The 24,195-nt window shown below is 44.8% G+C and overlaps 1 protein-coding gene across 4 annotated transcripts in view; it reads left to right on the top strand.

Annotated features, from left to right (window-relative positions):
- Ppara (peroxisome proliferator activated receptor alpha) overlaps window positions 1–24,193 on the top strand; it is a 63,342-nt gene extending 39,149 nt beyond the window's left edge. For 3 of the 4 annotated variants that reach the window (XM_027396186.2, XM_027396185.2, XM_027396187.2), the window contains exons 4-8: window positions 6,078–6,238; window positions 8,189–8,327; window positions 9,546–9,748; window positions 15,414–15,861; window positions 18,522–24,193. In XM_027396186.2, coding sequence (XP_027251987.1) covers window positions 6,078–6,238; window positions 8,189–8,327; window positions 9,546–9,748; window positions 15,414–15,861; window positions 18,522–18,769 — 1,199 coding nt within the window. In that variant the 3' untranslated portion in view covers window positions 18,770–24,193. Of the gene's footprint in view, window positions 1–6,077; window positions 6,239–8,188; window positions 8,328–9,545; window positions 9,749–15,413; window positions 15,862–16,425; window positions 16,865–18,521 lie in introns of those variants that run through there. The other variant, XM_035440805.1, reaches the window with a different exon arrangement.
- The last annotated feature ends 2 nt before the right edge of the window (window positions 24,194–24,195 follow it).

Here is a 24,195-nt window from a genome sequence, read left to right on the forward strand (position 1 = left end):
CCTTTTTTTCATAAAGAAGAATATCTCTGTTTCTCTGTCTCTCTCTCTGAAGCCATCATCATTACAATCCAAATAATAACCACACCCATTAAAGTCAGCTTGCTGAGCCCTGCAATGCCTTCCTTCTTCTTTACCACATGACTTCTGGTATGTTTTCTAGAATTGTAGGGATGTTTGTGTTTCCTAGAACTTTCTCTAAATGGCCTGGTTCTTTCTAGAAAGGCTTCCACACTCCTTGGGATCCACTTATGATGCCTCTGTGTGGTGGTGTATCTGTACTTCCCCACTGCTGTGCACTGTCTGACATACCATTGTTTCTGTCCCCATGCTGGTGAGCACTGGAGCTGTGGACAGTTCCCAGCTATTGCATATAGAACCACTATGAATAGTTCCATGCAAGGCTTTGTCCAGACATCTGTGTTCTTGGGTAAATACATAGGAAGTGCTGGGCTAGTGGGGCAGATGCTTGTGTGAGTCTTCAGGAAATACCAAACCCCTTTCCAAAGTGCTGTCCCCACCTTCATATGGGAGTTCACCTCCTCACAAGCTCACCCATGGAAGGTGTGACAAGTCTTTGACACCTTAGCCATTCTTGTAAGTGAGTCATGGTGCTCTTGTGGGGTAATTTTAGTTTGCTCATCTGATGCTGAATCTTTTTGTGTGATAATTTGCCCTATAACGTCTTTTGGCTAAGCTTCTGTTGAAATCATTTACCCACTTTTTACTTGGGTTGTGTGTTTTCTTACCACTGATGATAGAAACGTCTGTATGTATTGTGGATAAAAGGACTTCATCAGATAAATGGTCTACAAATGCTCCCTCCCCATCTGTAGTTTGTCTTTTCCATTAGCTGTGTCATTGAATAAAAACCAGTTCCTAATTGATGAAGTCCATTATCAGTGTCCTTTCTTTGGTAGACCATGCTTTTTGTGTCATATTTAAGAGACCTTTGCTTGAATATCTTTGGGAAGTTGTATGTTTTACATTGAAGTCCAGTGTTCATTGACTTAATTTTTGCATTCAAATCAAAGTTTCTTTCTCACTTTCTCTTTCATTTGCGGTTGTTCAGGCACAGCTCACAGACAAGACCACTCCACTGTTTTTGTGTCTCTAAAATCAGTGGACATTGAAGGTCTCTATCTAGGCTTTTGCTCAGCTCCACCGTTTCTTTCATTGAATACCAGTCCCATGGTGCTGGCATTTTCTGAAAACTCACACAAAATCTGCTTCATGCTCCAGCCCTTCCACTCCTATGTATGTATTTACCCAAGAGAAAAATGCAGATCTCTGAACAGAGCCTTATGAGAAACTGTTCACAGTAGATCTATGTGCAATAGTTCTGGTGTCCCCTGGATAAGCTTTCTGGTTAGATTCTTTGGGATAGCTTAGGTCTTTCCTACTTTATGCACTTTGTATGTAATTTAGAATCACCTGGTCGATTGTGTGTGTGTGTGTGTGTGTGTGTGTGTGTGTGTGTGTGTGTGTGTAGTTCTGTACATGTAAATGCAGGTGCTTGTGGAGGCCAGAAGCATTATATTATCCTGGAGCTGGAATTAGAGATAGATGTGAGGTATCTGAAATATGTGCTGGGAACCAAACTCAGGTCCTCTGGAAGAACAGCAAGTGCTCTTACTCACTGAGCCATCTCTCCAGCCTTAATTACTCTAGTTGGTCAATTTCAAAAAAAAAAAAAAAAAAAGAAGAAGAAGAAAGACAGCTGAACTTTTGATTGGAGCTATGTATAGAGTCAGTTTGGGGTGAAATTGACATCTTCCTGATCTAAATTTGCCAGCTGATCCCTGACAGTCATGTTTCTCCCATATCTGGGTCCACTTCGGATTCTTCAAGCCCGTGTTATTCTGTCTTGTGTGCAGGCTTTTTATATTTTGTGTCAGATTTATATGGAAGCATCTTATATTTTTGACATGATTATAAGTGGTGTTGATTATTTGCATTTAAATTTCTGGCTATTCAGTATTATATAAATAGAAGTATAATCAGTTTTTGAATGCTAATTCCTAAATTTAATTGCTTCTGGTAACTTTTCTTTATAGATTCTTTAAGATGTCCATGTAAATAATGATGTCATCTACCACAAAGACAGTTTCACTTCTTCCTTTTCAAGATGGGTCCCTGTAATTTTTTTATGTTGTTACACTGGTTGGAACTTACAGCATAATGTTAGATAGGAATGGTGACACCTCCTGTTATTACTGATCCTATGGAAAAATCACCTAGATTTTTTGGTGTTTTTTTTTTTTGCCACAGAGTGTACTGGTTGCAGTTTCTCTTATATGCCCTCTAACTGCATTCCTATGAGGCTGATGAAGTCAACTTCTTGTCCTAGTTTGCTGTGAATTTTTATTAGGCATTGGTGTTAGGTGTGGGGAATATTTTTGTATGCACTAGGATGATGATCAAAAAGCTTCCTTTTAATTTATTTATTGCTTTTTGAGTTATTCATTTTTTTTCCAAGACAGGGTTTCTCTGTGTAACTCTGGCTGTCCTGGAACCCACTCTGTAGACCAGGCTGGCCTTGAACACACAGAGATCTGCTGGGACTAAAGGTGTGCACCACTACCACAGAGCCCCTTTTAGTTTATTAATATGGCAAATTGCACATGTTGGAGGTTAAGCTAACTTTGCATTCCAGTGAAAATGTTAGTTTGTCCTAATGTCTCACCCTCTTGGTATATAGTTTAATTGTCTAAAATTTTATTAAGGGGGTTTTATTTATTTATTTATTTATTTATTTATTTATTTATTTATTTATTTAGAATAACCCTGTCTGGCTTTGGTCTTAGATTGATTCTTGCCTTGTGAAATGAGGAAATGTTCCCTCTTCTTGGGTTTCCTGGAAGTTTTTCTGGAGAATTGATAATTGAGTTTCCTTGAATGCTTGGTAGATTTCATAGATGAGGTCATCTGGGCCTGGAGTCTTCTTAGCTAACAGCTTCACTCTTTCTTTCTTCCCACAGTTCATGCTATGTTGTTGTGCATTTTCTCTGTGTCTCTCTGTCTCTCTCTCTCTGTTTATCTCTCTCATGCATCTCTCTCTCTCCCCCCCCCTCTCTCTCTGTGTGTGTGTGTGTGTGTGTGTGTGTGTGTGTGTGTGGTGTGTGTGTGTGTGTGTGTCACTGTGGATAGTTTCTATTACTGTGTTTTCCAGTTTGCCGATCTTTTCTTTGGCAGTGCCTAATCTACCTGATTTATTGTGCACACCAGATATTGTAGTTTTCATAACCAGCACCAGGATCCATTTGTTGCACCCTCATTTCTATCCAATGCATCCAGTCTTCTATCTTGCTTTTTAGGGTATGGTCAGAATAACTTCTTAATGTCTTGGCTGCAAGTGCTATTATCTGTGTCACTTCTGGGTTTCTTTCATTCATTTCTCTTCTCATCATGAGCCAAGATTTCTGCTTGTATGCCTTGTAATTTTTTTAATTGAGTGGCACACAGAGCTCTGTTGTGTGGTAGAGCTTGCATTCCACTAAGCATGCTCAGGCTTTGTTCAGAGATGCAGTTAAGTGACTGTGAAGTGTTTCATCCTTTCTGGTCTTGCTTCTAGCTTTGTTATATGGAACCATATAGCTTCTACTCTGACAAGTGATTTCCTCCCTGCCAAAGCAGTTAAGTACCCTCCGAGTGCTGCACCTGATGCCCCACACAGTCAGGAGCATCCACTGTGCAGGGTGACAACGGGAATGTATGTGCCTGGCCCTGCCTGTGATCAGCTGCTGCTAGGGTGTCTTTTTATAGTTGCTTTGTTGTGGGTTTTTGTTTGTTTGTTTGTTTGTTTTATTTGATTTATTTGTGTGTGTATGTGTGAGGTGTGTGTATGTAGGACAGAGGACAACTTTCATGTGTTAGTTAGTTCTTACCTTCCACTGTGAGCTCCTGGGATGGAATGCAGGATGTCAGGCTTTCATAGCACTGAGCCATCCCACCAACCCTGTTTTCTGTTGGTTTCATGATCTCGGACCTGTAGCTCAGGCTGGCCTGGAACTCACTGTATAGTTCAGGCTAGCCTCAAACTCTCATACATTATTCTTGGCTACTTCCAATTCTTGACAATTAAGTCTGAAGCTACTGGAGCTGGGAGATGGTTCTGTAGGTAAAAGTGTTTGCCATATAAGCATGAGGTACTGAGATGCTGTCGGGGAGGCCAGTACAGGACTGATCCAGAGCCCTGAACATGGATGTCAATGAGGAGGCCTCTGCACTCCAGGGGGCCCCTGGTTGTGGATTAGTATTTTTCCCTGGTGTAAGAAGGGACTTTGAGAGCCCATCCCACGTGAAGGGATGCACTCTTGCCCTGGACACATGGGGAAGGGCCCAGGCCCAGCCCAGGATGATGTGGTGGACTTTACAGAGCCCCCATTGAGGGCCCTACCATGCCTGGGGAGTGGAGGGTGGATGGGGTGGGGGTAGGTCGGGGGTGGGGGAGGAGGGATGGGGGTGAAAGGAGGGAGAGGGAGAAGGGATTGACAAGAATTTTTTTTAAAAATTAATAAAAGAAAAAAAAACAAAACCTAAAAAACATATGTTTGAAACAAAAGAAGCCAAATGCAATAGCCTGGGTCCACAATCCCAGTACTACATGGGGGAAAGGTGGACAGAGACAAGAGCCTCCCACAAAAGCTCACAAGCCAGCTACACTGGTACATGAAGAGGTGAACAACAGAAAAGAGGCCCTGTTTCAAACAAGGTGGAAGGTGATGGCTGACACTCAAGTTAGCCTGTGGCCTCCACATGCATGCTAACACATGACAGTACTCACACATATAGCAACACACACATGAATACACATCATACATATATCGTTTTTGTGTGGACCTGTTCCCAAGTCAGTTGGGTAAGTAACCAGAGATGCGATTTTTCTCACCTACAACCGTTTTTGCCTTTAAAAAGTGGCTATTCCTTTCTTTCTACATGTGCACTGGCCATGGGGGACAGTGGCCACTCCACAACCCTGCCAGCACTTCTGTTGCCAGCTTTGTTACTTGGGTTTTTTGAGGGGGTGCCATTCGAGGCAAGGTTTCTCTGTGGCTTTGGTGGCTATCTTGGAACTAGCTCTTGTAGACCAGGCTGGTCTCAAACTCACAGAAATCTGCCTGACTCTGCCTCCCAAATGCTGGGATTAAAGGTGTGTGCCACCACCGCCTGGATCTGTTGTCAGTTTTGTAGAAGATAGTTTAATAGGTGTGTAGTGATCGTCACCGTGGTTTTAACTCACAAATCCGCTAATGACAGTGACACTGAGGCTGTTTCCATAAGTTCACACCCCTTCTGTCTATCTTTTTGGGTGACGTGTTCATTCGGGTCTATTGATGCTTTTTATATGTGTTGTTTTCTATTGTTTACTTTTTAAGACTTCTTTGTATCATTTGGATGCAAGACTTTCATTGAGTGTGTCTTTAGGAGTATTTTTCCCAGGTTCTCATTTGTCTTTCCATTCCTCTGCTCTTTCTCTTTGTCATCTCTCCTCTCTCAACTCCCTTTCTCTGCCTTATTCTCAGCACATTCTTTTCTCCCCTCTCAACTCTCTCACCCAGTTCTCTTTCACTTCCCCCTCCTCTGCCTCTCCACACTTTTCTCTTCCCTCTTCTATCTCTGTTTCACTATGTGGCCCAAGCTGGTATTGGACTCGAAATCCTCTTGCCTTTGCTGCTGAGTCTTAGGGTTAGAAACATGTGTCACTGCCTGACTCAGATGAATCACCAGGCCATATTCTGGTGCCATTGAATAATAGTGACAACAAAACTGGAAGGCAGCCCAGCTCTATGCTGGGCATGTGGCATGGGAGACTAGGGCCCACGTGGAGGTCTCATAACATGGCCTCTGAAGAGCTGGAGGTAGGGTACAAGTTAGAAGGCAGGTTAGTGCACATGAGCTTCCAGGATGATGGCAGCATGGTGACTATGGGCAGAGTATGGCCCTGGGCAGGGCTGATTCAAGAGGGGCACCTGCCCACAGCTCAGGTCCCCCTATTACGCCGAGTCGTCTTCCCAGGGCTCTGGTTCTGATACAGGTGGTAGCACCTCAAGTTTCATACACTTTGTTCTTCCTTGTAGACACCCTCTCTCCAGCGTCCAGCCCCTCATCAGTCAGCTGTCCTGTGATTCCCGTCAGCACGGATGAGTCCCCTGGCAGTGCACTGAACATTGAGTGTCGAATATGTGGGGACAAGGCCTCAGGCTACCACTACGGAGTACATGCATGTGAAGGTTGCAAGGTACAGGGGTCCTGGGTGGAGGGTGAGGTAGCCACATGGCTCAATGACTTTTCTCCTATACAAGATGTCCACCACTCTGAGACCTACAGAAAGCAGAGAAGTGACCTCGGTGGCAGGTTGATCCCTCTTTTGAGAATCAAGGGCAGGTTGCTTTGCTGTACTTTGTAAATACTCTAGAGGAGTGCATCCTTTAAACAAACCAGGAAACAAAACACAGTTGCTATATAAATGACTCTCCCTGTGACACAAAGTGTAGACTATGTACTTCACCTTGGGACCACCCCAGAAGCCAGCTAGGGCAGAGGTGACCATTCAGGGGAGTGTGTTTACCTGCTACCTCAGGACTTCTCCAGGGGCCACCTAGGGCAGAGGTTACCATACATTGAGCAAGGGGCTGCCTATCAGACATGTCCTGCCCCGTGCTCAGAGTCCACAGTCTCTAGCTCCCCTGCTATTGTACCTTACTCCCACTGGTCACTTCTGTCTCATACTCCCACCCTCCTCTCCTAGCCACTGCACCATCCTGAGTATCTCTATCCTCTTGAGAGTCAGCTTGACTTCTAGACAGGCATGACTCGGGCCCCATGTACCTAAAGTGAGTCCCCCCCTGCTGCATGTACATTCTCCAAGTTTGTCACTGAATAGACACCATATATGGAAAATTGAGAGATGCACATGTTTGCTTAAAATCCAAAGGCTCCATTCCTAGTACCTTTTGGAGGTATCCAGGCTCTAAGGGAATATCACAGGCTTTCCTATACATCATTCTTGAAGCACTGTCATCTGTCTTAAGGTGGGCCTGGTCTTAAAGGCCTGGTGCATGGAAACAATAAACCCAGATCCAGGGTCTGCTGGTCCCTGGCAGTCACAGTCCTTGCTTCTCACCTTTCCTTTCCATCTTACACATCCTTCTGTCATTCTACCTCACTTGCCCAGATGAGGAACCTACTCCTTCCAATCCCTTAGTCTCCAATGAAGGCCTGATCCCTTCGGCATGGGCCTGAAAGTCCACTGTGTCAGGCAAAAAAATGGAGGGGGTGCTCAAAAGCAAAGGACTAAAAGCCAAAGTAAATCCCTTCTGGAGTCTTCCATCTGAATCCCTTTAAAAGCTTGACTTATGACAGGGCTTTCTGTCAAGGTCATGTCCAATTGCATTTGTTTAGTCTTGGCTTTTATGGGTTCAAGTAGTTTTCTTCATGGGTGAAGCCTCGATGTTGCTGTGTAAAAGAATGTTGCCCTTGTATAGGTGGTTCCCTCTTGCTATAATGTCTGCTCTTTGGGAGTTGGTTTTGTGATCCAAGGAACTACCATTCCCTCTTCCCCCATCAGGTAGGGTCTTTTTAAGATCTCTTGGAACTCTGCCTTAGCACATAATTTTCCATTTTTAATGCAGTGAGATGCCCATTTTCTATTTCCCCAGGGACATGAGACTTTCTAAAACTTCAACACATGGTTTCTTTGGAAAGAGACAGTGAGGCTGGGCTGTAGCTCAGCTGGTAGAATACATGCCTAATGCTGGGCGGTAGTGGCTCACGCCTTTAATCCCAGCACTCGGGAGGCAGAGGCAGGCAGATCTCTGTGAGTTCGAGGCCAGCCTGGTCTACAAGAGCTAGTTCCAGGACAGCCTCCAAAGCCACAGAGAAACCCTGTCTCGGGAAAAAAAAAAAAAAAAAGGAATACTTGCCTAGCATGCACAGAACACTGGGTTGGATCCCAGTACCCCATAAAGCCAGGCATGACGGTGCTCATCCATGTGGTCCTAGGAGCAGAAAGATCAACAGTTCAAGGTTATCCTTGGCCACAGAGAAAGCTCTTTACCAGACTGGGCTACGTGAAATCCTGTCTCAAAACAAACCAGTCAATCAAATGCACAAGAAAGCTGAGTGACACCAGTTGGGTGACTTACCCAGAGCCCACGTTCTTTAAGTAAATTTTGTATTGATGTCACAGGGCTTCTTTCGGCGAACTATTCGGCTAAAGCTGGTATATGACAAATGTGATCGGAGCTGTAAGATTCAAAAAAAGAACAGGAATAAGTGCCAATACTGCCGCTTCCACAAGTGCCTGTCTGTTGGGATGTCACACAATGGTAGGTAAGGCTGCTGGGCACCCTGTGCCAGTCCATGCCTCCATTTATCCTCCTAATAAGAATGGCTATATTTTGAAGGGGTGTAAATATCTCCAAAAGCTGGTATCTGGCAGAGCACTTGAAAATATTGTGGTAAGACTTTGCTGTCAACTTGGGGGTCACTGGAGTGGCAAGATGTCACATCACTTCTGTTAAATGTGTGTTGGTTCAAGCATTGTACCGTAATATGAGTTTCGTTTTCCTCAGCCATAATCTAATTTAGAACATGGTTTCCCAGTGAATGTAAATCAATCAATCAATTTATTTATTTACTTTTGAGGTGGGAAGGGGTCTCACTACCCAGCCTTGGCTTGTATGGAAACTGCCGTGTAAACCAGGCTGGTCTTGAACTCACAGAGATCCATCTGCCTCTGCCTCTGTCTCTGCCTCTGGGGAGTACTAGGATCACGACATAGTGGTTCATGCCAATAATTCCAGCACTCAGAAGGCTGAGGCAAGAAGAGTTTTTTAACTTCATGGCCAGCATGGGCTACATAGAAAAACCCTGTCTCAAAAATTATAAAATTGGGCTGGAGATGTACCTCAACTGGTAGAGTGCTTTGGCATGCATGAGGCACTGGACTCCCAGCACCATGTGGACCTGGCTTGTAAACTGAGTGCTTGAGGGTTAGAGGCAAGAATCTCAGAAGTTCAAGATCACTCTCGGTTCTGTAGTTAATTGGAGGCCAGCATGAGGCACTAGATGAGACCCTGTCTCAGAAAGAACATAGACATAGATAGATGACAGATAGATAGATAGATAGATAGATAGATAGATAGATAGATAGATAGACAGACAGACAGATAGATAGGTGATAGGTAGGTAGATGATAGGCAGATGATAGATAAGTATGTAGATAGTTATATAGATAATTAATAGGCAGATGATAGACAGATGATTGATAGAAGATGTATAAATGACCAGATGATTGATAGTCAGATGATAGACGGCAGGTAGGTGATAGTTCATTTTCATCCCTTCACCAATGGCCTACCTGAGGTTAAGCTGTGTGGTTGTTTATCAGTCTGCCTGGTAGAAAGTTCAGTCATAATAAGAAATGGGTTTAACTTGCCATTCTTGGTGTGAGCTTTCCATTCTACTTTTCACCCTTGCCTTGGTCATCAAGTGCCTTGATCAGTTCTACATCTCCCCTTGTCCCATCCCCACCCCAACTCCAGCAATTCGTTTTGGACGCATGCCAAGATCTGAGAAAGCAAAATTGAAAGCAGAAATTCTTACATGTGAACATGATCTGGAAGATTCGGAGACTGCAGACCTCAAATCTCTGGCCAAGAGAATCCACGAGGCCTACCTGAAGAACTTCAACATGAACAAGGTCAAGGCCCGGGTCATCCTCGCAGGAAAGACCAGCAATAACCCTGTAGGTTCTCCTGCTGCCCTTGGTACCTTATCACTTGGTGGTATGTCAGCTGGAGTCACAGGGAATGACTAAGCATTGTCCAATGTAGAAAATAGAATTTATCCCAAAGTCCAAGGAAGGGCCATGGAAATACACGGGGTCATTCTGAGGCTCAAGATGTAGCTTGACACCAACAGTTGCCTTCCTGCCTGGGCTTGCCTCAGCTCCTAGCAACCGAGCCTTTATACAGGCTGTGTAATTGATATGCCAAAAATAATCTAGTTAATACCTTACCTAGTATCGGGGTGTTTCTTAAGTGTGTTTTAATCCCTGTATAAAGCCATAAATGAAACCTATTCCTTCCCCCACTCTCATTCTTTCTGCTAAAGCTGCACCTGCCTCCCTTGTCGCCTTCTTGCTTTTCCTTCACTGTGATGGCTCAGATCTTGGGAAGGGTCCTTTGTTGACAGGACCCTGTGTCTGGCGCATGCACTGTTCCCACAGATGGATAAGCCTGTGCGCACTGTAAAAGGGTATCAAGAGCCATTTCCATAGAGAGACCAGCCCTCACTTGGCACATAAGGACTCTTGCCTTTTTCCTGTGTGCCTGGTACGACAGGTTTAATTTGCGCTAATGAATAGCTTGGAGCCTTCCTCATTGGGAATTACAAGCTAGAATTTTAGTCACAGGAAAATGAAGGATTTCACAAGCTACATACTTCAGTGAACAAGTCCAACCTCTCTTTTACTGAGTCTTTTAATTCTTCGGTGAATTCTCCAACGAAATGAGCTGAGACATTTTAGAGGGTTCCAGCAAACTCTACACCCGGTGGCCCCAGTGGCCCTTTCCAATTAGAGCAGTGGTTGTCATGCTTCCTAATGCTGCGACATTTTAACACAGTTCTTCATGTTGTGGTGACCCCCAACCATAAAATTATTTTGCTGCTACTTCATAACTTTAATTTTGCTACAGTTATGAATCATAAGGTAAATATCTGATATGCAGGAGATCTGATTTGTGACCCTGAGGGGGGTCATGACCCACAGGTTGAGAACCCCTGAATTAGAACCTTTCTGGATCACAGTTTGCATTTCTGTGACAATGACCCCAAATGAGGGAATTCAGAATTTCCATTTCAGTCCTTCTATTTCTCCCTCAAACTTTGATATTTAGAGCAAACTTAAGAGTCAGTTTTACTCATACCCAAACACTCTGCTTGAATACTGATTTGATCTCTACTGAGTTGCCTCTTTTTTTCTTCACCAGGATCCATAGGCTTCCTATGAGGGTCCCACTCTCCTGTCTTGAGAAAATCAAGACTCGTGTGGAAATGGATGATAGATTAAGGGTTAGGGCTGGGGGCTGCTACATTAGACACACCGACTGGGAGGAGGGGTTTGGGAGCTGGCTCAGAGAGTTTAGTGCCTCAGGACTTGATTTTGGATCCTCAGCTGGTACATAAAAAGCCAGATGTGGTCATGCATATCTGTAATCCCAGCACTGTAGAGGCAGACAAGAGGATCCTGGAACTTTCCGGACAGCAAACTGAGCTACATCAGTGAGCTCCAGGTTTAATGAGAGACCTTGTCTCAAAAACTTAGAGACTGGCTGAGGAAGACAACCAACGTCCACCTTTGGCTATCACCTACACCCTCATGCACCAATGCACCATACAAACATTTACACACACACACACACACACACACACACACACACACACACACACACACACACACGTATCACATTATACACACACCCAAATTAACGGCTTGTGGCAGATAACTGCCTGCTTCAGCCACAAACCTCTATGCAGGGACCAGCTTTAGAAGCAATGTCTAACTGCTTTTGACCACGCTGTTGGCCAGAGGCACCTCCCACCTCCAGGTCTCACATCATTTCAGAGGCTGGGCCTTCTCTTCCTACCCAGTGTGCTGGCCAGCTTCCCAGAACTTGCTGGTCCAGTGTGAGACCCCATCTTTCCTCTTCCATCTGTGCCCAGCCTGGGAAATGTCCAGGTGGCAGAGTGCCTGCCACCAGCTTCACTGCCCTAGAACCTCTGCGGAACTCTGGTCTTGTTGCTGCAGTGGCATCAAGAGACTGTAGGATGCGTGTTTTACAAGATTTAAATACTTGGTGTGTGTGTGTGTGTCTTCAGTGTATGTCTGTGTACCATGTACGTGTATGTAGAAGCCTGTGGAAGTCATTGGATCTCCTGGAACTGAAGTTATAGGTTGGTTGTGAACCACTGTGTGGGTGCTGGGAACTGAACCCCAGTCTTCAAGAGCAGCAAGCACTCTTAACCTCTGAGCCATCTCTCTAGCCCCAGGTTTTTAAGACATTTAGAAGGCAAGCACCTGGGGAGGAAGGGAGGGAGAGGGAACTGGGATTGACATGTAAAACAATCTTGTTTCTAATTCAAATAAAAAATGGAAGAAAAAAAGGTGGGAGTCACTTTAGGGTATCAGGCTGCAGCTCTGTGCACTCAGCTTGGCCTGTGTCCCATGGCACAACACTCAGTGACAATCAGGTCCTAGGCTGGGATGACGGCGCCAGCAGAACATCAGTGAGGCACAGACACTGTTTCGGCTGGCAAACAGTTTAAAGTGCATGGATGTTATGAACATGAACTAATCAGGTGGGGAGATTGGGCATTCATGCCAACAGTGCACAGCAGTTTTGTTGTTGTGCAGGCCAACTAGGGCAGGAGTGGTCCCAGACTCCACACACCATATTGGGGAACAGGACAGCTTGTCTGATGGTATGGTTAAGCAGTCTCTAGTTTTCTAAAAGGAGAGGTCAGGTTCCTCCTTGTAAAAGACCCATCAGAAGAAGTGGAGACCCAGAGCCATCCTAGAGCTGGTCAGGGCTGGGGTACCTGGAGGCAGGATTTTGCTAAGGCCTGAAGGAAACTGTGGGGAAAGGTGAGTTTAGTTGAGGGAAGAACTGGGGAGACAGATGAGACCATTGGTTTCCTTCTGGACCCTGGGTCTGATTTGAGGCCCTGGGATTTCAGACACATAAATCAGAAAATGGCCAGGAACCCTGGTGGTAGGGCTAAAACACTTCTTGGGATGTGTTCCTGCTTGATTTTAAAGTGACAGAATTGGAAACAGTTGTTCCCCCTTGAACTTGGCTTCCAAAGAGGCCTTTCAACAGCTTCTTAGATGTCTAGATGTTAGGGCCAGAAAGATGGCTCAGTAGATCGTAACTGCCTATAACCCCAGTTACAGAGTGTCTGCTAGCCTCTTCCAGCCTACATGGGCACCTGCATGCATAAGCTAACTCTCTCCCTCCCTCCCTCCCTCTCCCTCTCTCTCTCTCTCCCTCCCTCCCTTCCTGTCTCTCCTTCCCTCCCTCCCTCCCTCCCCTCTCTCCTCCCTCCCTCTCTCCCTCCCTCCCCCCTCTCTCTCTTTTACACACACACACACACACACACACACACACACACACACACACAGAATTTTTCATTGTCTTTTAGCAAAGGAAACACCTGTTCTCTTTGCTTCACTTTGTGAGCTGTGTAGCGGAGGCTGAACAAGTCCTTGGCGATGCCCTCTATGATAATCATCAAGTCCCCTGGAACCCACAACCCCCTTCTGGAAGAGTCCCAGTGTACCTTTGTCATGTCAAAGACTCCGGGATGTCCCAGCCCTACTTACTATGTTTCTCTAAATCTTGGCTATGTATTTGCTTGCTTTCCACTTTTATTTCTGCTGAGTGCATGTTAGGAAAAGACAGTGTTCAGAATGAAGGTAATGATGCTGTCTCAGTCAGAGTTCTGTGGCTCTGGAGAGACTCCGTGACCATGGCAACTCTTATGAAGGAAAGCACTTGACTCTAGTCCCAGGGGACCTGAATCCTTCTGCCTCCAAAGGCACTGCACACACGTGGTGCAAAGATGTACATGTAGGTGAAAATACCCATACACATCAAATAATTTAAAAAAATGACTCATGGGCATTCTATGAGTAAAACTCAGAGCCAAGCTGCCAAGCAAGTATCTTGCTTACAGATTCACACTCAAGACCTTTTTTAATATATATATATATATATATATATATTAATTATGCAAATGAGTACTCCATCTCCATGTACTCCTTTATTCCAGAAGAGGCATCAGATCCCACTATAGATGGTTGTGAGCCACCATGCAGTTGCAGGGAATTGAATTCAGGACCTCTTGAAGAGCAGTGAGTGTTCCTAACCACTGAGAAACCCCGTCTCAAAAAACTAACAAAATAAAAAGTCTGATTTAAAGGGACTACAGAAATACAGTTGGTCCACAGTTTTAGGGCAGGTGTGATAGCTTGGTAGTGAAAGTGTTTGTTTCCAAGCCTGAAAACCTGAGTTTGATCCCTGGGACCCACAACATATATGAAGCCTGACTCTGTGGGTTGTCCTCTGACCTCCACACATTGCCTACACATACACAGACTAAATTTAATGTAATTTTTCACAATCAGAATTAAGTGTCCACACTGAGTGAGTACGGGTTTTAAAGAGTATTTGTAGTTCTAGAGACTGCATATGCTGGGAATGCTTCTCTACTACAAAGTCAGATGTCTTTTTTATGGCTGAATAATATTCTTTCGGCATATTTGTTCATCTGTCAGTAGACGTCTTTGTTGATTCCACATTTGTCTCTTGGGAATGGTGTGGCAATAGCCATAAAGATTCAGCATCCCATAGCTAATTTCCTTTGGTCATTTTATTTGTTGCTCATCCAGTTGCTGTGACAAATACCTGGCAAACATAAATTAATATTGGGTTTATTTTAGCTCTAGTCCATCGTGATAGGGAAGGCATGATAGAGCATGAGGCAGCTGGTCACATTATGGCCACAGTCAAGAAGCAGAGATGAACGGTACTGACTCCCCTTAAATTCAGTCTGGCAATCCAGCCCAGGGAATGGTGTTGCCCACATTCAGGGTGGATCTTCCTCCTCAGATAAACCTCTAGAAATGTCTTTACGGTTTGTCTCATAGGTGATTCTGAATCTCACCAATGTGACAATCCGGAGTAACCATCACATACTCACACGGTAGTGACAAAGATAGACTGTTCACTACACTTTATAAAGAGGCAGGACCTGCGGGTGTAGATGCCATGGTACTTCAGCATAGAGGGAGCCAGGCTGGGATTTAGCTCTTGTTCCAAGATAGGCCACTGACATGAGGCCTGTGTCTTCCACACTGAAAGGCACACTAGGAGGTGGTCCCACTCCCATTCTACCAAGCTGAACAAGGCCTGTCTCTTTATTTCTACACAAAGTCAGTCATATTTAGCATATATTTACATGGCTGCGTTTATGTCTGTGCATGTCCTTCCTGCCTGGTGCTGCAGAGGTCGGAAGGGTTAGACCGTAGTTAGGAACAGTTGTGAGTTGGACATCAAACCAGTGCCCTCTGCAAGAGCAGCAAGTGCTCTTTCCCACTGAGTCATCTTTCCAGCCCTGACAGCTATTATCTTACTGACTTATCTTGTTAGTTTCCGGCAAAGCCTTCTATTGTCTGGTTTTGAAGTTGCCCAATTACAGGACTGCACTGAACATCTATTATGAATCAACCCGGCACCAAGCTTGGAGATTTAGATACAGTAGCTTCCCATTAATTCATAGATGTTGAAGGGGACTGTACAGTTTGTCATAGAGTAGGCACTTATTGACGATAGCACCTTCCTTTATAGCCTTTTGTTATACATGACATGGAGACCTTGTGTATGGCTGAGAAGACGCTTGTGGCCAAGATGGTGGCCAACGGCATCCAAAACAAGGAGGCAGAAGTCCGAATCTTCCACTGCTGCCAGTGCATGTCCGTGGAAACTGTCACCGAGCTCACAGAATTTGCCAAGGCCATCCCAGGCTTCGCAAACTTGGACTTGAATGACCAAGTCACCTTGCTAAAGTACGGTGTGTATGAAGCCATATTCACAATGCTGTCCTCTTTGATGAACAAAGACGGGATGCTGATAGCGTATGGCAATGGCTTCATCACAAGAGAGTTCCTGAAGAACCTGAGGAAGCCATTCTGTGACATCCTGGAACCGAAGTTTGATTTTGCTATGAAGTTCAATGCCCTAGAACTGGATGACAGTGACATTTCCCTTTTTGTGGCTGCTATAATTTGCTGTGGAGGTAAGTTGATATGCCACCATTGAGTACTTACAGGCTTTCCCTCTGGAGAACTCAGTGGTTGTCAATACAGTGCCAGCATGGGCCTTGATACAGTGAAGTGGGCACTGGGAGGGTGGGAGGGTGTCTAAGCCCAAGTAACTGCCAAGTAGAATTGAGAATATACCTATTATATGTTGTGATTGTGTTCTTATTATAGTATCCATTACTGTATATTGGCATATTACGTGCCTAAATTAAATATATGCTCCACTGATAATACAATTATATCAAATCAAGTATCTTAGATACACGTAATATATGGTGATAATTTGTACTGTTGATATTATTGTAGTAGGTAATAGTCAGGAAAGTACAGTGTGCAGGTGTAGGTACAGTGCTGTTGCTGTTGATATTCATGTTGACCCATGCTGAAAACTATCATGTTAACCAGACATAGCTGCAAAGTCTGCTTTGCCAGAAGGAGCAGTCCAGTGAAGGAAGATCTGGGCCTCTCTGGGGAAGTTGGCCTTGTGGTCCCTGATATTTGGCTCAGCATTGCATGTCTTTAAATAGCCTTGTCTCTAGTCTAGGAAGGTCATCCACCTACTGTAAGTCCAGATGACCTTGCTTGGCCTTGGCATAGCCCTATGGGTGACAATTCTTCCCAACCGCCAGAAGCTATCCTGCCCTTCACAGTCACTGTCTGGCTGGTGAGTAGTTGGATGGAAGAAGTGTCATTACTCAAGCAACGTATAAAAACACCACAGATCTGTAGAGTTTTTCGGGATCCTTTGTGTGATTTGGCGAGGCAGGGTGGGTAGCAAGCCGATGCAGAGGTATATATATACATCCTTTTATGGCTGCAGCCCTGCACCGACCCTGCGGATATGAAAACTGCTCCATATGGAAAATAGTAAACTTGCCATGATGAATTATAACTATAATGTGTGGATCCTTCTACCATGCTAAAACTTGGGCATGGGGTTGGGGAAATGGCTCAGTCAGTAAAGTGCTTGTGACACAAGATGAGGACCTGAGTTTGATCCCAGAGCCCATATTAAAAAAAAAAAAAGAAAGAAAAAAAAAAGCCACTGAGTGTGTGGCTCTTGTAATCCCAGTGCTATGAAGGAAGAGACACACAGAACCTTGGGGCTGCCTGGACAGCCAGACTAGTGTCCTTGGTGAAGAGTTTCAAGCCAGTGAGAGACCCTGTCTCAGAAAACAAGGTGGGTGGCACCTGAGGAATGCCATCTAAGGTTGACTTCTGATCTCCCCACACATGCCCCCCTCAAATACATACATACACAAAAACCTTAGTTATATTTATTTTACTACTAAAACAATGAAGATTAAAACTGGCATCAAGGGCTGGAGAGATGGCTCAGTGGTTAAGAGTATGTGCTACTCTTGCAGAGAATCTGAGTTCGGGTCCCAGAATCCGTGTCAGACAGCTCCCAGTTGCCTATAACTGCAGCTCCAGGGGATGAAATGCCCACTTCTGGCCTTCTGGAGAGCCGTACTCACAGGCATCCCCACCCTCCCGGCACACAAACACATAATTAAAATAATAAATAAAAATAAAACCACTTAAAAAACAAGATAAATTTATTAAAGGATTCATTTTAAATTTCAATCAGATTATCAAACTAAAGTATCATAATTGTATATATGCCACAGTTTGGTTGCCATGATGCCTGCTTCACTTTTAACTATTAAGATTAAATTTCTAAACTTTCTGTAAAGGAAAAACGGATACAAATGACATAATAATTGATAATATGTCATAGAGATGTCACTACACTTTGGAAACAGGAAGCAAAACAGATAAAATAAGTACATGTTATGAGTAAGATGTTCCAAACATAAATAAGGGCCAGTGGGTAAAACCCTTAAAAGCCTGACTGCTTGAATTTGTTCTCTGGAACTACATGAAGGTAGAAAGAGAAAACCAGCCCCCAATAGCAAACATGAATTACAAAATAAATAATTCTATATTGTAAATAAAATGTTGTCTTCTGTTGCCATATATATGCCCCCCCCCAAAAAAAATATCATGAATAAACATTACATCATTAGTAGCTTTTAAGCCCTAGTCATGGATGGATGAGGCTTAAAAGGCACAGTGTCTGATGGGCTAGGACTTGAGACTATACCAGGAAGGCCACCTGGTGTGAACAGCGGCATGTCCTTTTGTGTCCTCTCCCAGCTCCAGGGGCTCCTTGACATAATGCCCAGCCACAATCTTGCCCAGCCCTGGTCACTTCTCAGTCTGCTCTCCACCCGGGCCTCAGGAGAGGTATCAATAATGTTGCTCTAAGGCAGAGCTTGATCCTGTTGCACTTCTGCTTTTCTCCAGGAAGAAGTACTTCATTTCCCACACTACACAAAGATGTGGCATGGTTTGGGGTTTGTCAGGCAAATCCGAAAGTAGGGGCTGCACTGTAAGGGGGATGGAGGTAGCACTATGTGCTAGTCCTGTACATAGCTAGGCCAGTCCTGTCTGTCCCTATCAGAGCCAGTGACTGTGGAAAAGTCAGTCTGACCTCTGGTCAGGCTGCCATGTGAAGGTCACTCAGCGCCTTCTCCACAGGGCCACATGAAGCAGCGACACTTGGCTCCTCCACTGACCGGTGACTCTCGGATGGTCACACTCAGACGTCTCTTTCTTCTTTTGAGCGTAGATCGGCCTGGCCTTCTAAACATAGGATACATTGAGAAGATGCAGGAGGGTATCGTGCACGTGCTCAAACTCCACCTGCAGAGCAACCACCCGGATGATACCTTTCTCTTCCCGAAACTTCTTCAAAAAATGGTGGACCTTCGGCAGCTGGTCACGGAGCATGCGCAGCTCGTGCAAGTCATCAAGAAGACTGAGACTGACGCAGCGCTGCACCCGCTACTGCAGGAGATCTACAGGGACATGTACTGATTTTTCCTGAGATGGCGGCAATTGCCACTGTCCAGGGACCTCTGAGGTCTGCAGCCCCACACAGAAGAGCAGGGATTTGCACAGACGGCCACCCTACCCTTGGAGGTGAAGAGGGCTGAGCCTAGGTAATGCAGGCTCTTCCCACTTCTTACCTTTCTGGATGGGCACTTCTAAGAACACCTGCTACTCAAATCCTGGTGATCGGTAGCTAATAGGATTCAGACAATCACAGAGAGTGGCAATCCCCAGTCTGATCTTAACTGGTCCAATGTTAATCAATGCTCATTTCTTTATATCACTTTTATAATTTGCCCTTAATTAACGTGTAACCTCAAAGTCCAAGTTTCTCTTCTCTGCTTACCGTCCTTCTGGCTGTGTGCACCCTTGTAAATCCCAAAAACTAATCTGCACTTTTTTAACCTTTAAAACCTACAAGTCACCATGTGGCCCAAGGTGAGACATTTAAACATGGCAAAAAATGTTTATTGGGAAGACTTCATTTCTGTTTCCTGGCTCTAAGAAAGAGACCTGGCTTCTGAGAACATTCAAGAATGGTTAGAAGGCAGCCCCATCATTTTCTTTGTTGATTCACTGCTTTGGAGGGTATAACTAATACATGGGGAAAAAATTTCCAGGTTTGCATAGAAAATTCCAGAAAGCTACAATCTCAAGAAGCCTCAGGAGGCTTGAGCTAATGTTTGATACACAGACAGGATGAGCCCTGAGCAGCTAGTTCTGCAATCCTCTTCATGTTAAGCCCTCAGTAGGTGGGCATGACAGCAATTCCAGAGATGGAGTCACAGAAGACTTAAAAATGCTCCTCCAGCCCCCCTCCCCCCTGGCAGCTCCTTTAATACGACACTTTGTCTTTAAAAAAAAAATGGTGGGGAGATGCTCCCTGGAGTGGAGAAGGCAAAAGTGACTTTACTACCCAGGCTGGGATGATCTGGTCACCCTGGAGAGCAAGAGGCAAGGGTGTGATGTCCTTCCCCTTCTGTTTGTATCCAATTGAAGATCTCACAAGGCTCGGTTGGTTTGTTGTTGTTTTCAAAGAATTAGATGGTAAAGTCCCTTTTCCTAAGTCCCATTGGGAAAGCAGTGCTGACTACCTTCAAGAGAAACACTTTGCACAGAGAATTCTCAGACCTCACAGACCTGCAAGTACCTGCCCTTCAAGAGGGTAGCTAGCTGCATGTTTCAGATCAGCTTGTATCTTTTATGGCCCTGCCCTATTGTTAGAAAAAAAATGGCTTTTCTGAAGTCATCATTATTTGTTATTAAAGAATGATCAAGATGGATACTTCCAAGGAGTTGAGGATATAGTTCACAGTTGGTAGAGGTCCACTTTATGTTGGGCATGTTGGTATGTACCTGTAACCTCAGCAGATGTTTAAGGTGGCCTTCAGATACATAACTAGGTCTGACGCTAGTCTGTGCTGTGACACAAAAACAAAACACTGATGCTGATAAAAAACGTTCATGATCAGCACTATGAAAATAGTAGAAAGAATAATATGGCCATGACATTTCAAGTAGGAAAAATGGAAAATTGGGATCAAGACATGCTTTAAGATTTGCACACTTATGGCTGGGTGGTGGTCATGCACACCGTTAATCCCAGCACTCAGGAGGCAGAGGCAGGTGGACCTCTGTGGGTTTAGGTCCAGCCTGGTTTATAGAGTGAGGTCTAGAACAGCTAAGGCTGCACAAAGAAACCCTGTCTCAAAAATCAAAAACAAACCACTATGATTTGCACACTTACTGGCTCCTCCTCCTGTAACGAGTCTTTTTCTGTCCCACTAGCCAGCTCCCAAATAATGACACAGAGACTTATTAATTAGGCTTGCTCCTGACTCGCTCTTATAACTTAAATTAACCCATTTATATTAATCTATGTTCATTACCTCTCTTCCATCTTGCACCTTCCGTTTCCTCTCCATGTCTCCTCGCATCTCTCTCCTGCTTGCTTAGATTCCTCCCCCTCTTCCTTTCTTTCCCGGGAAATCCCACCTATACCTCTGCCTAGCTATTGGCCATTCAGCTTTTTATTACACCAATCACAGCAATACATCTTCACACAGTATACAAATATCCCATATCCCCTTCCTCCCTGTCTGCTTGCCTCTCTTCCTTCCTCATTCCCACTTTCCCTCTTTTCCTTCCTTCCTTCCTTACTGCCAAAGGCTCTGTTGGACAGCAGTTGTCACAGGAAGTCTTCCCAGGCTCTTAAGAATCAGAGACAGAGCAAATCATTTCCATATATGATCCTAGTAAGGGTTGAGCTCATTCAGGAGAAGCCAGCCTTTGCAGCACATGGCATATCCAGTCCTCGGTCCTTCCTGTAGAGCTAGGGCTGGTCCTAGGTTTAGAGGGTTAAAGGTTAGATTCCAGTTCCAAGTCTCTTTAGTGCACCAGTCCCCTACCAGGTGGGCTCCTGTTCTGATGGGCCTTAGACAAATGCCACTTAGTGTAGGTAACCTTGGAAAGTAAGTTTTGAGTCATGGGTGTTTACAGTAGTCATGCATTCTATTTGAACTTTCATAAAACTTATGAAAAGTAGCCCCTTGCTGTATGCCTTCAGCATGGACCACAGAGGTGATTGACAAATTCTGTGTCGGTTTGCATCTGAGCTGATGCTCACCAGTGTTCATGAAGGTTTGGTTCTTTTAGATGCCAAGTGTGACTTCCTCTATGACTCTGTCGGCAGGGGCCAGCCTACCAGCCCCTCCCTCCACACCACCTCTTTCCGATAGTCTTATAGGTCCTTCCCCAGTAGAGAGTCCTTAAAGCAGACCTTCAGAAGAACATGGTCCTTGGGCTCCTCTACACTCAGCTTGCATCTGTCTGATTCCAAACATACCTCACCTTGAGCCTTTATCCAGCATACCACACAGGGCATGGTAGAAAGCAATTTTTGTCCTGCCTCATTGGCCATGTGTTTTGAAAATGTCTTGCTAAACTTCCGTTTAATGTTTTTCTGGTGCCCCCTGAGATTGACTAGCCTTTGGCCTGGGGCCTCCTACAGCCAGAAAGCCTACCAACTTCACAGAATCTCTCTCTAACCTGTGTGGTCTTTCAAGATGAAGATTCCACTAGGAAGATACAGCAGCTGCCTCCAACTGCTCACCCAGCCTGCAGAGCAGGAACCAGTGCTTCCCCACAGCCTCTGGAGGGGGGAGAACAGGAATCCAAACCCATCTTCAAGCAGACACCACCAGCCTCACTGCTGGAGGGCCAGGCTGGTTTCCTGGTGGTCCCCAGGCACCGTTCTGTCCCTCGTCCACATCTGTATGTCGGACACCTGTGAACAGAGTAGTATAAGAATACTAGACCAACCACCTGACTCAGAACAGAGATGGCCTTTGTCTTTCTCTAAAAAACAAAGCACACAATAAGATATGCATCAAGACAGGTTTGGGTTTAAATAAGTGGATCATGCTCCCCACTGAGCCTCCTCTGAGGAATGTGTCGGTGTCTCTGGTTTTGCCTCAATGCAGTGGGCTTCAGACTCATCAGGAAAAGATGTGTGCCCCCCCTTTTCAAGACAGAGTGTGAGAGGCTGCTGTCCCCAGCCAACAGCTGTCACACCCACCTCTCAGAATCTCAATCTGAGACATGAGAAATAGAGCCTGTTTGTTTGCTCCCCCAAGACAGTTTAATCAGGGAGAGCAGTTGCATAGTGAGCTCTGTGCCAGTCAGAACGGAGTGTGTCATGTCTTGACCAAGCAGTTGACAGCACCTTAGTGGCAAAAGGAAATGAGAAATATCAAGTTTTATGTAATAGACAGCAACTAGGCTTAGTTTCATTTTCTTTTTATTTAAAAATTTGCCAGTTGGGGTCAAATATGAAAACCCTGAAGTTGTCTGCAGAGAGGGGAAATAAGGGGAAATAATGGTCTCCTCTTCGCATCTCTTTCCCCCTTGCCCATCTTCAAATTCATTTATTTGGTGAAACATGCCTCATCCCTGGGGCACAGGTCACCCTGACAGGCGTGAGGCCAGAGAAGAGGCAGGTGTTATCTCTGGGCTCCCTGGCCTGCAGGGGACACTTGGACATCTTTCCCGGGCCCCTGGGACTCACTGTGTGTCAAGTCACATCAAACCTGGATTCAGGACCTGAAGACCAGCAATGGCTGACTTTTTCCTGGTGAAGTTGTCACTGTGGGAAAATTCACTTAGAAAAAAGGCACAGCCAACTCTTTTGTCAGGCCTGAAACTAAGTGTACCTCACATCAAATGAATGCCACTTGGCACCTTTCTAGGAAGATGTCAGTATTACCCATGTTAAGTGTCACTATGTTTTCTGCACTGAATGAAAAAGAATTATCTTTATAGCTATATCTTAAATACTGTGATTTCTATTTTTGTTTTTTAAACACTCTGATACAAGTAGTTGACAAGCTTGTGATGTGTGTCTAATCGCCAACACCTGGAATCTTCTAAGTTGAGGTTCAGTGTGGTTTATGTTTAAAGCCTGGCTCTTGAACCTGCTGGACACAGGAAGCCCAAGGAAAAACAGTGGCACCTCTGCCCGTGAGTGCACACCCCACACCTGAGCTGTGCACCATCCGCTATAGTCGTTCTTTTTTTTTTTTCTCCTTCGCAACAAGTGCAAGCCAATCTGTTTGTATCCATGTCTGTCAGCCAGGCCTTTCTGAACCCTGGCTGGAAGTCATCAACCATACACCACTGTTTCTATCAAGGCCACTGAGTAGGCTTGTCAGGTTAACAGCTGTCCACTATTCAGGGAATTATTACCTATAAATTACCAAAGAACTGTGGCAATCTGAGCTGTTTCACTGCATCTCCATGTCATTTCCAGTGTCCTGGCCACATTTCTTTTTGGTGTGTCTTCGTAACACCCTCTAAGATCTACAGTGTCATAACACTAGAGCCCACGGGGAGGGGTCTGACAGACACATGAGGACATGCTCATTTCCAAAGCAAGGTCTGAGCCCAGCTTTCTGCCACCTGCTCACTACTGTCCTTGGTGCCATTCTCTCAGACCTAGGGGCTTTCAGCCCTTCACCTCTGTGATAAGAACAGTCCTGAATAGGGATTGTTGAGCTGGTGCCAGCATCCTCTCCAACCTTCCAGCTCTTTGTGGATACAGGGCTAGCCAGGACATCAGGAATCCAGGGTGAACACAGAAGGGTAAATAGAATTTCCTAGTCACATGAACTGATTGGTTCCAGGCAATTAGAAAATGGCTATAACTTAACCTTAATTAAAAAAAATATTGAGTCTTCTTCGTTTTCTCCATAGGAGATTAAACTGACTGTACACATTGATTTATATCCTGAATTTATGGGAACCTGTATGTTTGGAATGTCCTACTGTAAGACTGATGAATGTAAAGAGTTAATTTCAGGGTACAGTTTTGCCTTAATATGGTTTAAAAGAATAAACTATTTTTAAAAATTAGT

This window comes from Cricetulus griseus, chromosome 2 (assembly GCF_003668045.3).
Source record: "Cricetulus griseus strain 17A/GY chromosome 2, alternate assembly CriGri-PICRH-1.0, whole genome shotgun sequence".
NCBI classification, from domain to species: domain Eukaryota; kingdom Metazoa; phylum Chordata; class Mammalia; order Rodentia; family Cricetidae; genus Cricetulus; species Cricetulus griseus.